The sequence below is a fragment of the Alosa sapidissima genome, chromosome 18 (assembly GCF_018492685.1).
Source record: "Alosa sapidissima isolate fAloSap1 chromosome 18, fAloSap1.pri, whole genome shotgun sequence".
Taxonomy (NCBI): Eukaryota; Metazoa; Chordata; class Actinopteri; order Clupeiformes; family Clupeidae; genus Alosa; species Alosa sapidissima.
Genome location: NC_055974.1, coordinates 8,621,033 through 8,636,326, shown reverse-complemented (window position 1 = coordinate 8,636,326; position 15,294 = coordinate 8,621,033). Strand labels below are relative to the sequence as shown.

Sequence of the window (15,294 nt, the reverse complement as noted above, 5' to 3'; positions counted from 1 at the left end):
GAGTCAAGGTCTGAGTTCATTGTGATTGGGCCTGTATGTTAGTGTCTCTCTCTCTGTGTGTGTGTGTGTGTGTGTCTAGTTACTTTGTATTGTACAGATTCCTGTGAATATTTTATAAGTGTCTGTCACACATTTGTTCCTGGAACATGATATTGAGTGTTGGAGTTTATGATAATTTAGATAGAAGAGTTAACACCAGTGTCAACAGTACTTATGACACCTTTTCTTGTTCAACTTTATCCTTTATGGGCTCCATCTTCCCTTTCCATTGAACAAAAGAAAGAAAAGTCAATGGAGAGTCAAGTCTCCCGTAACAAAAGAAGGACACTTGAGAGATAACATTCAGAGTGTTGGAGGACTTGCGAGACTTGCAGTTTGGTTAATAAACTGTATGAAAAGTAACAAGACAAGGAGTACAGTCACGGAATGAAGATGCATTGAACCTCACGTAGTCCCATTTCTCTAGACTGGGTGCAGAGCTTTTACAGGATTTAATACGTAAAAGTGTAAGTGAATGCTGTGCAATAGGGTGCTTTAGACAGATCCGGAAATATTTAGACTTTAAGTGATGGAAAATATTGCTCTGCCAATGCTGCTCTGCTGACAGTCGCAAATGAGTATAGTATATTTTCTTTATTTTCCCAAGTTTCTCCACCGTTTTAAGTGTTGTAAGCATCATTATTTAATTTGGGTTGAGGCCAAGTATTTGAGCAATGCTTTTCTGTAAGCAAGCTTAAGAGGAGCGTCCAATTGCTCTAAAAATACGTAGACGTTTTAGACAGAAGTATTACACGAATTGCAGGTGCAAAGGTATTGAGCAAGGTGTTCTTATATCTATCTTTGAGTGGAATGTCTACATTATACTCTCTTCCAAAAGACAATGGATCTACGTATTTCCAGGTCAATTTGTACAAAACTCCCCCATGGAAGAGTTACTAAATGGTCAAGGGAGCTGCTGAATCTTCACCTTGGGTGGACTTTGTCCATGTTGACTGGACCAGCTATTGTCTGTGTTATCATTATGAGGGGGGAGTGAGATACCCAGCCAAAGGTAACTGGTTCATGAGAGCCCATAAAGATGGCAAAGGCTGGAGACATTATCAATGAGACATGCTTATCTTCAACCACTTCATGTGTGTTCATGTATGACAGGGAAGAGGGGGCGCAGGTCATCGGATTCTGTCTACCATGGCTTCTTTTATATACTGTTGAGACTGTTGAGAATTTTACACTTATGCTGAAATGTAAAATAGTACAGTGTAGGTTTGATTAGTGAAATTAGAGCACCAGGACTATGGTCAGTGTAGGTGAAATCTTACAGAGATATCGTTATGGCTTTCTGAGGGGCAAAGAAGCTATAGGTACTGCTCCTACCACGTGCATCATGCAATGTGCGTAGGGCACCAAAGGACAGAGGGGGCGCACAAATTTATCCAATAAGAAGCTTTACTGCAAACTGCGTTTCACTCTTCTTCAAAGGACGTTTGCAATGTCAAAATGCACCAACACCATGTTACATGCAAAGATATAGATACTTTTTGGGTCCTCTTAATCTCCACCATGTAACAGATTTAACACTTGCAGGAGAGGGACAAAGACAGTAGCAGATTTCAGCTGGCTTGTCATTGTGTATTTCCTTTTTAATAAACTTTTAAAAGGAATTTATGAAGGCAACAAAGACGAGGCTACAGGAGGTTGCGACTGGCGAGGTTATCCGGTTCCCACTCCTTAACATTTTTAAACTCAGATTGGTGAGAGGGCTCTAGAATGTGGAAATGTCTTATTGCTCGTTGGCTGATAAGAATGAGGATAAACTACTGAATATCTCCTCTATCTGTCTCAAAAACAAAAAAAAATGCTAAACTGCATTTTTGTGATGCAGCCTGCTCTTATTCTGAAAATACATTTAATGGAAACCATCTCAGGTGAGTCGCCCACACAGTGGTCATTAGGGGCATGATTTACCGTCGGAATATTCCATCAAGTTTCTAAATAATAGGAAGAAAAAATAGCAGGGAGCACAAAACCTTACAGCTGACCACAGTGGGAAAATTCCCAAAAGAACAGAGGTCTGTTAGTTAGGTCCGCTCCCCGGAGACAAACACCATCTCCCAGTGACTCACAGAACCAGAGGTCCAGAAGGCTGCACTTAGATGAACCTCGAAATAGAAATCCTTTTCAACGCACTGAATTTAAGAGCCAGGCTACTGGCAAGTGTTTGAATTTATGCACTGTTAACCTGAGAGACACGAACAGGACATGGAGGGATGGACAGAGAGAGAGAGAGAGAGAGAGAGAGAGAGAGAGAGAGAGAGAGAGAGAGAGAGATGTCAGACAGGCTTTTCAACCACTCTGGAATAGTGTTTTTCCGAGCCAACATTAACCCCTGTCTATAGATCCACTCTCCGTGGCCAATAAGGATCAACAGATGACAGGAGTAGCAATTGATTTTCTGACAGCACTGGGAAAAAGAGTCCAACCAGCAGCCCTCTGTGTGTGTGTGTGTGTGTGTGTGTGTGTGTGTGTGTGTATGTGTCTAGTTACTTTTTACTCTACAGATTCCTGTGAATATTTTATACAGTAAGTGCATGTCTTTCTATGGCTTTGGTTAAACTAATATTGAACCTGAAATCAACTTTATTTTCAATCAAAAAGTATCCACAAATCTAACAAAAAATCAATTTATTGATCTTAAGTATTCTTAAAAAATAAAGCTTATTCAAAATATAAAAATGTATAAACATTATCTACACAAAAATATATACACAACTCCCCAACAACTGCGAATGAGTCCAGGAATTTCACAGTTGAACGCATGCACTATCTGACTGCTATGGCCATTGAATTTGACCTTTGGCTCCCAGCATGGGTTTCCCTTCCGGGTCATAGTACAGAGCGCCCGAGTCAGAGACCCCCTGGAAGCCCTCCCACGAGGGGAGGCCGGTTGGGTAGAGGGGTAGCGGGGAGGACTTGGGGACGATATTGGGGCTCAAGCTGGCTAAGGACTGAGCACTGATGTTGATTGCGTGGTTTTTGGGGTTCTGGAGGAAAGTGAGACAGGCCTGAGACTGGACCAGGTTCTGCAGGAGGAGCTGGTGGTTCTGCGCAGGCTGAACCAGAACCTGCTGGTCCTGCTGGGTCACCGTGAGGTTCTTGCACGGGCCGTTGCCGTCAGTCCAAGTCTCCGGCTGCTGCTGCCGATGGATCTTCATGTGAGCGTTCCTGCTTTTGATCTTATAGAACATTCTAGAAAAAAAGAAGGGAGCACAAAAGAGAAGATGACAGGATATAATGGAGTCTGCTCTGTCTAATGTAAGGGCTTCAAAAGCCTATCAACTTCTGAAGGGTGCTTTAAAGAGACATATGTTATCTGTCATCTCCTTTGTTAAACTCACTTTCCACACTGTTTGCAGGGGAAGCTGGTAGCCAGCGATGGGGTTCGGATCACGCCATCCATACCTGCTGGGCCTGCCAGTGCCTTAGACGCCAGAGGGACCTGCGACAAGAGAAGAAATACTCCAGCAACTCCCACAGACTCATGTAACCTACAATTTCCTTCCTATAGATAAATGCAACGCAGGATGCACTAACAATATGGAGCAACGTAAATTATGACCTTCCTTCCTACCAATTACTGTAGGCCTCCTTCATTTCTTTTTACTTTGTCTTTATTGGTATTCCACAGTCGTTAAACAGCAAGTACATACATAGAGAAAAAAAACAAAAAACAAATGAAAATGAAATAAAATAAGGATGCCTATAACAGGAGGGGACATTTATACTGTACAGTTTTGTTTTAACTAGTTATGTCTACATTTACTTCATGTTGTAACCACCTTCCCCAGTTCTTTTCATATAATTCTTCTTTCATTTTTAATTTGTATGTTAGCCTTTCCTTCCCTTGGATTTCCTCAATGATAGTAAACCATTGTTGGCTTTCAGCCAATTCTTAGAGATAGTCTTCTTACTCGCTGTAAGCCGAATCTTTACTAAATATTGGTCATCTTTGGATACATATTCTTCCAAGTCTCCAAGGTAGAGAACCATACATGTAAAAGGCATTACATAACAAGACATTACAATAAGAAGAATATATATACTTATATATATATATATTATAAACATTCTAAACTATTATGGGAGATCTAAGGATTGGAATCCAGATGCTGAGCCACCCGCTATGACGCTGTGTGAGATTCTCCGTCGCCCTTAGTAACCGATTAGAGTGGGGAGGCCGGGGGGGGGGGAATTGTGGTCATGCAGCTCATTATTAGCTGTGGTTTTATGAGACGGGAGGAACAGCATGTCTGCACACAGGGGAGCTGCATGAGAAAGCAACATGGGACATGGCAAACCTCAGCAGCAGGGTCTGTGGTGTGTGTGTCTGAGTGAGTGGATCTCTGTGTGTGTGTGTGTGTGTGTGTGTGTGTGTGTGTGTGTGTGTTTGCGTGTGTGTGCATGTGTGTGTGGTCATGCATATATGTGTGTGTTTGTGTGTGTGGGTGAGTTTGTCCGTGTGTGTGCAGGTGCAGGTGTTCATGCATGTGTGTGTGTGTGTGTGTGCGTATGTGTGTGTGTGTGTGTGTGTGTGTGTGTGTGTGTGTGTACTCACTCTGTTGACTGAGGCAGCTCTAGCCTCCTGCTCCAGCTCTAGCTCCCTCTCCCGCTCCCTCTGCCGTCTCTGTTTGTCCGGGAGCCGCTTGGAAAGGTAGTAGAACTCCACACACTGGGAAACTCGCTTTGTCTTCACCTGACACACACACACACACACACACACACACACACACACACACACACACACACACACACACCAAGACAATAAGCTTAACAAAAACCTTCACATCAGCAAGTCTAACAGTTAAGCTGTTGAAGATATAGGATGACAGCGAATATCAAGAGGATGAGGAAAATTACCATTTTTGAGATGAGAGAGAACTCTTTGCCATACATGGCGTAGGCTTTGAAGAACAATCTCTTTTCATTCAAATGCCAGACATCGCTCCCTACAGTGGGACAAATGGGGATGTATGAAAAGAAAGTAATTACTAAATGCCAGCATCAGAGCATTTTAAAAAGAATTGACCTGAATATACAGTAAATTAACCAACTAAGACTACTTGCCTTACAGTTATACAGTTACGAAACCAAAGCATATCAGTCAAAAAAGTGTAATAAAAAAGAGTAAACCTTCCAGGCATTAGGAAATGCATGTTGTACAATTTCACTTCAAATTCAGACAAGGGCACACAAGGCTAGCAGAGGCCATTAGAAACTACATAATTAGGTATTTGACATTTGTTAACTGAAAATTCAATTACTCTTAATATATAGCAGACTTAAAGGCACCCTTAAAAGTTTGTTTACCTTAACATAATGTTTCCAAAATCATTTTGATGGCACATAACCTCATAATATTACCGCTTCTGCCATTGTCTGAGCGGCCCTCTATATGCGATTACCAACCTAGCAACTTTCGGGTAGGAACACACAGAACTCAACTGCCTTGCTTGTGAGATGCAAATCACATGGTATGTAGAGTGGCCATGGCCTATTATAAGGAACTCGTACTGCCCAGAGACATGAAAAACACACCTTGTATGGAGCTGACTAAACAACAACAACAACTTATATAGCTATATACTTATATAGAACTTTTCAAGGCACCCAAAGCACTTCACAGTGCAGGGGTAACCTCACTAACCACTACCAGTGTGTAGCACCCACCTGGGTGATGCATGGCAGCCATTATGCACCAGAGAACGCTCACCACCCACCAGCTAGAGGTGGAGAGTGGGGGAATGAATGAATGAGCCAATTACACTGTGGCATGATTAGGGGGTCAGATTGAATGAGCCAATTACACTGCGGCATGATTAGGGGGTCAGATTGAATGAGCCAAGTTGGGAATGTAGCTGGGACTCCGTGGGTATCCCCTGTGTCCTCCCCAAGTCTTCACTTTATGCCAGACTGCCCTGAGATGGGGGTCATTCACACTGACTGACACCAACTCAGTGTTACAAAAGCGACCGGCATGTTCCACCTATCTATCACCACTGTCCAGTTAAGATAAGGGCTGGGGAGAGGGGTCAGAAAGTAGGTTAGATGATGACCCAACTAAACAGGGTGGGTCTTAGGTCATGAGAACTCCCTCTGACCTCAGCCTTTTGTAATAATGTCAGAATGATACTGTTACACGCCTTATTGTTCTAAGGTCCCACATACAGTTTTATCCTGGTTATGACATAAACAACGACAGCAGCTCAAAGTATTTAAAAAATGAAAGTACCCCATCAAAACTTTGAAAGGTTTTAAACATGGTTGTGGTCATGTTTCTTTAGTAGAATCTTTTGTCCAAAGCGACATACAATAATGACAATAAACATTATCATTAGAGATTAACAGTTTAAAGTAGTCATATTTGCAGTGGTCTCTGAATTTTGAATAGGACCCTCAACTCATTTGAATGTCACTCAACAACCATAGGATGACATCAGAAAAATGTGCAGTGGTCTCTTCATTTTTTCCAGAGCTGTATATTCCTCTATGGGAACAAAAATGGAACTTTGCAGGGTTGCATATAGACCCTTTCAACAATAAAAACAAAAACAATGCTTGAATGTTCTATTTGGGCCCCAATCTACTTCCTCTGCATTAAGATAACATATGGAATGTTAAAACGGAAGTCTTATGGGGCCAACTATGATGCTGATAATGGAACGCTCTTGAAAGGGTCCATATCCCACTGTATGGAACTAAAAGGAACTTCAGGTTCAGGTCACTGGGTTGGTGTGGAGGCTACCTGAGTAATGGTAGTCACCGGCCGGGAACGGGTGGGAGAAGAGCAGCATCTCCACGGCAGTCTGTAAACACACCAGGAGAGCAATAAAACACCTCAGCCAAGGATAGACTAATCACACATTAGACCCAGAGAAGACAAAATAGCCAGGGTTTACAAAAGTACAATAAAATCAGTCGAAAGTAACATGCTATTAAGAGAGCCGTGTGTGTCTTGATTACATGTCTCAACCAGAAGCATAAAAAGAGAGGTCTTTACTGTGGCAGTTAACGCTCTGGGTAAGGAAATGTAATTAGGGAGCCTATTAGTAGGAGTAGATGTGCCATTAGCCAGCAATGTGTTACTGTGCTGGTAAATTGAGCAAACCTAGACGGATAAATCAAACTGACCATTATGTCACCCTGACAGTGGTGCAGGCAGTGGAGAGCGAGCTCCACGTTGGTGCCCCCTCCTGGTACAGCTCCGGAACTGCAGAGCTCCAGCACCCGCTCCACTGAAAGAGGATTATATGTGTTATGTAAAGTCAATTTAATCTGCAAAAAAGGCTACAAATACATGCCATGAAAAATGTCAGCTGATGTCACGCCATATAGGCCCTGCCTTGTTCCTGAAGTATGGTGTCATTATCCAGCTCCTTGGATGGTTTCCATAGTAACTGCACCGAGAGCGGTTCATCAGTGTCCAGCTCCTCCTCCTCCTCGTCCTCTTCAGCGTCCCGTGTTAACAAACTCGGCAGCTCCGCCTGGAACTCTGGACCGATGTTAATTCCTCTGAGAGAGAGAGAGAGAGAGAGAGAGAGAGAGAACAGGGTGGTTTTCACTGAACCATTCACCAACATAATCATTACTACATCAAACATAAATAATAGAGTGCAATGATAGCCTACCCCTGTGAGAGTGAATCATTTATTGATGAACTATTGATGAACTTAAGCATTAAATAGAGCTCATTCTCAGGGCTGAAATTAGCATCATTGCCTTTGACAACAAATAACAAAAAGTCACTTTTCAGTGTTCTGTAACAAATGCCAAATCATGTCTTTATAAATGAAAATAACTCCATTTTAACAGTGCTTCTGAACATCGCCTTTTACATATTTTTGTCTTCTATTCAATCCTCCTACTCATACCTCATTGAAAGTAATGTTGCACATCCTCCCCTTGAACTTATCACCCCTGACTAATCATAGCTCTTGGGTCTGTAATATCCCACGTCATTGATTCAGTCATTTCTCGGCTTCCCATCCAGGTTTTCCTACCTGTGAAGTAAGGCTCTCTCTCCACTGGCTGTGCTCAGATCCCTGTCCACTGCTGTGCTGAGGGGCGCCAGGCTACTGAAGAGGCCCGTCCCACGCCGGTGGGGGTTTAGCATGGGCTGCGGCGTGTAGCGGAGCGTGGCGTCAGTCATCCCGTCCCAGTCCAACACGTCCACCTCCCTAGTGGCCTGTAGAATGCTCTGGAAAGGAGTTCCAGCGTAGACCTGGGGGCTCACATTCTAGCAAAGGGACAGGAGGGACGAGAGAAGTGATTAGTTTCACTACAAGACAGTTTTCCAATCTAGCATTGCACTGACATCCTCCTACCACTAGGGGGTCAGATTTGATTGGGAGCTCCATGGAGGTGCACAAGACCTCTTGGAAGCTTCTGAGATAACATTTTAAAATGTATTATTGACTAGCCTACCACAGTCCATGGGTAGATACAGTACTATGAGACCAAAAACTTTTGAGGTCTGGGCCTGTAATTGGAAATGAAAATGTTACAATACAATTTCTTCCTTACTGAAAAAAACATGACAGGCTATAAACGAAGAATTTAGCATGAATCTTTATGTACTGTTACATTACCCCTAAAATGATGCTGCAAATTTTAAACAACTTGGTCTGCCTCAGTGGTTCTCAAAGCGTGGGGTGGGCCCCACTAATGGGCAATAGAGACATGACAACATGACAGTCTTTAATATTGCCTATCTTTTTTGACAAGGAAGATCATAGATTTAAAACAAAACAGCCACACACAAACATAAGAGTCATAAACAGACCAACATATGAATTAAAATAACATCTGATCCAGCTGTGGAAACAGCAGCATGGCTGTATAATAGCGAAACAGTATCTACCTGGATATGCGTGTGGCTCACAGGCTGGTTCATCAACATCTGCGAGCTCACGCAGGGTCGGACCTCCTCTCCTGCCCGGTGGCCATTGGTCTGTAGGTGAGGGGTCAGTGAGGTCAGGCAGACGGACAGCGATGAGGGGACAGAGCATGGAACCACCTATAACAGGAGACCCAGTAAGAGGAACCTCAACAACAATATCCATCGCAATAACAAACAGATTTCCTCTGCATTGATGATCACAAATAGAACATTGCAGCATATAAAGCATATAGCCTATATATTTGTCTCTAGTTGCCATGCAATACATTTATTGAAATATACAATAATATATGTCTGAAATCCACAAGAGTACTTATAAGCTAGTTTTAAAAAGGTAATACATTATTTCACTTGTACATTCTAAGGTGATGTTTTAAAAGAGTTTTAAGAGTTTTGCAAGAATGGTGTGCTTTTGCAAGACATTTATAATGTCGCTATGCTGTTTTGAAATTTTTATATTCATATTACTGACAGAGCCTGAAATCATATAGAATATAGAGAGCACTGAGGCACTGACACTGATCTATAAAGAAAGTTCTTTATATATCAGTGGGCACTGACCGTAGACCAGGTCATGTGGCTGGCAGAGGACACAGCGTCTGGCCCGAGCTGGGGCTTCGTGCAGGACTGTGGGTACTGGGACAGCGGCGAGCTGATGGGCGTTTGCAGGCCGCAATCTGAGGATCATGAAACACCAGCATGAGCACAAAGAGGAAGATAGTGACTAAGTGTGTTGTTTTCAGGCATTTACAGTTTTTTACAATTGTTTACACACGTTTTCAAAACTCTGTGTCTATTTTTCAAAACTCCACACACAAAACCCACAACTGCTCACACAAAATGCAAAATGCCCCAAATCTCCAGCAAAATGACACACAACATTCAAAATGTCAAAAACACATGTTTAAAGCAAACATTCGCCTCACATTACAAACACTTTTGTCATAATATGACATTTTGGATACATCATGTACACACTGTTGCTCAAAACCTAAAGCTCTTCTGTCTTAGGTATAGGTATATGTATAGGTATTAGGTATATGTATTTCCATACAAGAGTGAAAGTTACGGTATCAACAAAGAGAAGTTGAAATACACAGTAAAAATGCAAGCAATATTGAAACCAAAAATAGTGATTTTTCCCAAATAATTTGCTGTTGGGGGGGGGGGGGTCGTGTACAGTATGTATTCATAGGCCTATAGACCCTTTCAACTGCAGAAACAAACAATTCTACAGTAAGCGTTCCTAAGGCATTTCTGGAGGCACAGAAAAATGTATTGAGCTAATGGTACTGTAACATGGGGACAAACAAAAATAGAGTAAAAAGACAAATTTTACATAAAGTCAACTTTTTGTAGAACATTACTGTAAGCTAAAGTCCGATTACTGTATTTTCTCTATTTTCAAAGTATCTGCATTGGTTCTGAATATTTCAACCGGAAATCCTCTAGGAGCAGATTGAAAGGGTCTATACCTACATAGAGAGTATATCTATTCATAGACCTATACTAAGGCAATGATTGGATGGTGTTCAGTAAAGAGTGTTTGCACATGTGAAGAGAAAGAGTGAAGCACTGGTGATTTAGTGTGGCATTTTGATGGGTTGTGTTTGAAGAACGAAATCAAGTTACTTCCTTTGATACTTTGTGAAATTGTGTGTGGTGTTTTGCAAAATGTGTTTTAGTCAATTGAAAACTGAGTCAAACACTGAGAATTAGTGTATGGTTTTGCAGATTTGGTGTCGGGTTATGATGTTTGGAAGACATGTTTAGAAAATTGTGTGACAAGCAAAGATTTAGTGTGTAAGCAGTTGAAAAAAACTGTACTACAAGAATCTTATCTTCTGTGCCTAAAAAACAAATCCCTAAGTGTTGATAATAGTCTACACAACAATGGGACCTGCTTTTCATTCGAACGTCATGGGAATGTGTGTGTGCGTGCGTGTGTGTGTGTGTGTGTGTGTGTGTGTGTGTGTGTGTGTGTGTGTGTGTGTGTGTGCATGTGCGTGTGTGTGTGTGTGTGTGTGTGTGTGTGTGTGTGTGTGTGTGTGAAATGAAACAAAATGGGAGTTCCTTGTGAGTATAAGGTCACGGAGGACAAGGTTTGTTTTTCTGAAGCGGAAGACATTGTGAATAAGACCACCGGCAACCAGTCTCGGCTTGCTGCGAAATCTCAAGCCCACATCAATCAATCATCTGAGCTGTGGTGTTTCCACCAAAGCTGAAAATTGAGAAAAATCCAGTAAATGTGCAGGAGCTATACCTCTGTATCTCACAGTAATGTACATGATGATTAAAAGCAAAAACGAGTGATAAGAATCTTTCACACTGGCGAAAAATTCCACTCCAGCATGGATACAGTACATACAGGTGTTGGGGATGTACGCTGAACAGTAAATAACATGTGACATGTTAATGTCATAGCAGACAACACATGTACCACCTTCCAATGGAATTTATCACCCCACGGAGATGCACTAATTTCTGTTCACAGCTCTGTTTCCACCCTCCCACTGCGGGTTTAACAGCCCCCTTGTATGCGGTTGTAGGATGAATGAGGAGAGGCTACAGGTTGACACCAACACTGGCAGGGATCTCTCCTCAGCCTGACGGAGAACGGATGCACCCACAGCCTCAATCTCCCCTTGGACACTGAAGTCTCTGTGTCAAGGTACTGTAGGGACAACGCATTTGTTTTTAATAGTGTACGTTACAGTTCTTTGTTGTTCTAGGTCTTTCCTCTAGCTTGTTTATATTCTCACTGGGATATCCCTGACACAAGACACACCTATACCATTAAATGTGCCTTAGAATGTACTTTTAAGTGCACAAATACTATCACTGCTGATAAGACATGCATATTCAATATATAGGCTACTAAAGTCATTTTTAATACCAAACAAATTAGTTATATCATGGGAGCAATTTACATTTCTGAACAACTTCAGCAACACACACACAAGCTAAAGTATAAATCTGTAGCTCTGTATCACAACCAAAGTGCATTTTGGAAATGTTTTACATAATGACTAAATTAATTAGTCCTAGAGCATTATCTTGAAAAAATCTTTGTACATGTATTTTTATACAATTGTAAGTGGTCTTGTTTTTTTTTGGTCTTGTGCCCTTCTTCATAGCAGTGTGTAAGATAGAGATGCTTTTAAAGATAGAGATGCTTAGATAAGATAGAACTTCCCATGACCCAGATACTTCACTGGTAGGCCTGCATCCCCTGACCCAAAATGGCATTTTACTACATTTATACTGTATGACATGTACTGTATACAATACTCCACCATAAAGGCTGTTGTATTTGGTAATTACATTAACATTTATTTATTTAGCAGACACTTTTCATCCAAAGTGACTTACATATGTCAATTATATTACAAGGGACTACATTGTACCTGGAGCAACTTGGGGTTAGTGCACAATGGTTGAGTGCACAATGGCACAACTTGGGGTTGAGTGCGCAATGGTTGAGTGCCCAATGGCACAACTTGGGGTTGATTGCGCAATGGTTGAGTGCACAATGGCACAACTTGGGGTTGAGGGCACAATGGTGGAAGCCTGGAATTGAACCCACAACTTTCCAGGCTACTGCATGCTAGCCCAGCTCATTAACCACTACACTACCACCACCGTGACTACACAGCAGGACTATCTGAATGTCACACTAATGGGAGCAATGCCAGAGTGATCCACTGGACAGTAGGAGTTGATTAAGTCAAACATATCCTTTGTAGTAGCACCAGCAGGCAAACAACAATGATATTTGTAGTGTAGTAACTAGTAACTAATTCTTAGTTCTATCCACAGTAGTATGTAATTTGTGACTAATTTGTAGTTGTGTCTGCAGTAGTGTCTAATTAGAGACTAATTTGTAGTTGTGTCTTATTACAGTGCTATTACATCTCTAGGCCAGCAGTGACTCAGCCAGGACTACAGTTTGCTGTGGTTTGTTATGTCTTCAGCAATGATAAAAACCTGCCCACAACATGACAAAAGCACTGATCACCTTTGAAATATACTAGTTGAACGTTCATCTTCTCCAAGTAGGCGACTTGTTCCACCGTCATTTACCTCAAATTCCAATATTTTTGTCTCTAGCAGCCATGTATTACATTTATTGAAATACATAATACTATATGTCTGAATCCACAATAATACTTATGAGCTAGCTTTAACAAATAATACTATATGTCTGAATCCACAAGAATACGTATGAGTTAGCTTTAACAAATAATACTATATGTCTGAATCCACAAGAATACTTATAAGCTAGCTTTAACAAATAATACTATATGTCTGAATCCACAAGAATACTTATAAACTAGCTTTAACAAGAATGGTCTGCATTTGCAAGACATTTAGAATGTTTTGCTGGTTTGATGTAAAGTTTTGTGATTACTGTGATTTTGCAAAGACAGCCAATAATTGCAAAAATAGCACCAATAGGCAATCAGAAAATGTTGTAAATAACCTTGAACTATACTTAAACACAACTTTCAAATGACTTTAACATTACTTTAAAATTCTATACTTTTGGAATTGATAAATAAATATTGTTATATTAAATATTTTGAAAGTGTACCAGCAACGTTATCAAGTCAGAGAGCAATCTAGAAAGCGTTATGCATCCAGTGTTTAACTTGTAAAATATACTGTATATTCATTATGACATATGCTACAGTTTAATTTTTATAACGTATATTATAACATAAAAATTAATTATTAAAAAAAATGCCTTAAACTAGGACAAACTTGCAGTGACTAAAAACAGTGCTTGAGAACTGAGAAGAGCTACATAGCCTAGTTAGCTAACTGATGCCTATCAGCAATACACCTGGCAATGTGCTAGCCTGTTATGAAGCTTTTATATTTTCGCAGTGCTGAGCCTGGAGCACATTACAAAGATGGCTATTGAAAATGAAAAATGGTTTTATCAATCCTTCAAAGCAAAGAACACAAAAACACATATCTGTTTCAAGACACAGATAGCATCTCTATTACAAACTGACTTGTATAACCCGACACAACTTCTAAGTCTCATCTATCTAAGCCGCATACTCTACTTCAACACAACCCAGACACATGGAGAGTTCCTTCCAGGATCATGAATATGAACTCGAACTCAATAATACCAAGTCACATTCTGACCAACTGACACTGAGGAGATTGTAGTATTTTTTCTCCTTCAAAATATGTCCCAAAATGGATCAGCACAATTACTCAAATGAAAATACAAAGCCTGACACATAGTGCAGAAAAGTCTGATTGATGGCAAAACATGAACACGTATACACACACACACACACACACACACACACACACACACACACACACACACACACACAAACCACGTATGCCTAGACACTGACTTTTTCACACGGAAAACTATGATACTTATAAAATATGGTAAGAGAGACTCAACAAACAAGACTCAAACAAACACAACAGCACTATATACTTCTATACACAATTACTCAAATGAGAATGCAGCATAATTACTCAAATGAGAATACAAAGCCTGACAAATAACTAAATAGTGCAGAAAAGTCTGATTGATGGCAAAACATTAACACATACACACACAAACGCATGCACACACACGCTCACAAGTGTGCGCACACACACACACACACACACACCGCGTATGCCTGGACAGTGACTTTTTCACAGGGTAAACCTCAAGACTTGGTATGAATACGGTAAGACTTGTGTGTGCATCATTGATAGACTCCAATTAATATGAACTGTGTGTATGCACAGTATGCTTTGCTTACATCATCATCAAGAGCCTTGTTATTTGTATAGTTCAGGGGACAAGCGCAGAATGTGAATATGAAGGTTTTAGTGTGTTACCTGCACTTCCATAGTCATTGTGCTGGCCGGAGTCCAGATGTTTCAGATGGAATTCCTCCTCGGGGTAAAGAAGGGAGTCTCTGCCCTGGCCAATGGGTGGGGTTGGGTCCCTGCCCCTCATAGGCACCTCAGCTGACGGCTGCAGCCAATGGTGGAGCGGGAACTTGGGCGTGAGCGTCGGCGATTGGCTGGAGGGGTAGAAGGGCTGCAGGGTGGGGAAGAACTGCACGGGGCCAGAGCAGGAGAGGTCCAGCTGGTGCTGGGCGCCGGGGGGCAGAACCTCGGCCTGGAAGGAGGGCGGGAGGTGCATCCGGCGCGGCGGGGAGGAGACTGGGCCGGCCGGCAGGGGGGTCGGGGGTGGACTGAGGACGTGGGGAAAGGCGAAGGAGTTGGACAACGACGGTAGGGGGAAGTCTGAAACCGAACCCTCTGGAATCCCTTTCATCCCGAAGAAGCCGTCTGCCGCGTCGGCATAC

At 41.7% G+C, this 15,294-nt stretch overlaps 1 protein-coding gene across 6 annotated transcripts in view; it reads right to left on the bottom strand.

The window, feature by feature from the left end:
- Positions 1 to 2,444: 2,444 nt before the first annotated feature.
- si:dkey-19b23.10 overlaps positions 2,445 to 15,294 on the bottom strand; it is a 22,798-nt gene continuing 9,948 nt past the window's right edge. For 5 of the 6 annotated variants that reach the window (XM_042070344.1, XM_042070347.1, XM_042070345.1 and 2 more), the window contains 11 exons: positions 14,819 to 15,294; positions 9,515 to 9,630; positions 8,915 to 9,070; positions 8,055 to 8,290; positions 7,397 to 7,566; positions 7,186 to 7,289; positions 6,800 to 6,860; positions 4,915 to 5,003; positions 4,613 to 4,750; positions 3,396 to 3,496; positions 2,445 to 3,246 (listed from right to left, as the gene is read on the bottom strand). The exon at positions 14,819 to 15,294 is cut by the window's right edge and continues 642 nt beyond it. In XM_042070344.1, the coding sequence (XP_041926278.1) occupies positions 2,832 to 3,246; positions 3,396 to 3,496; positions 4,613 to 4,750; positions 4,915 to 5,003; positions 6,800 to 6,860; positions 7,186 to 7,289; positions 7,397 to 7,566; positions 8,055 to 8,290; positions 8,915 to 9,070; positions 9,515 to 9,630; positions 14,819 to 15,294 (2,062 nt within the window). In that variant the 3' untranslated portion in view covers positions 2,445 to 2,831. Of the gene's footprint in view, positions 3,247 to 3,395; positions 3,497 to 4,612; positions 4,751 to 4,914; positions 5,004 to 6,799; positions 6,861 to 7,185; positions 7,290 to 7,396; positions 7,567 to 8,054; positions 8,291 to 8,914; positions 9,071 to 9,514; positions 9,634 to 14,818 lie in introns of all 6 variants that reach the window. The other variant, XM_042070349.1, reaches the window with a different exon arrangement.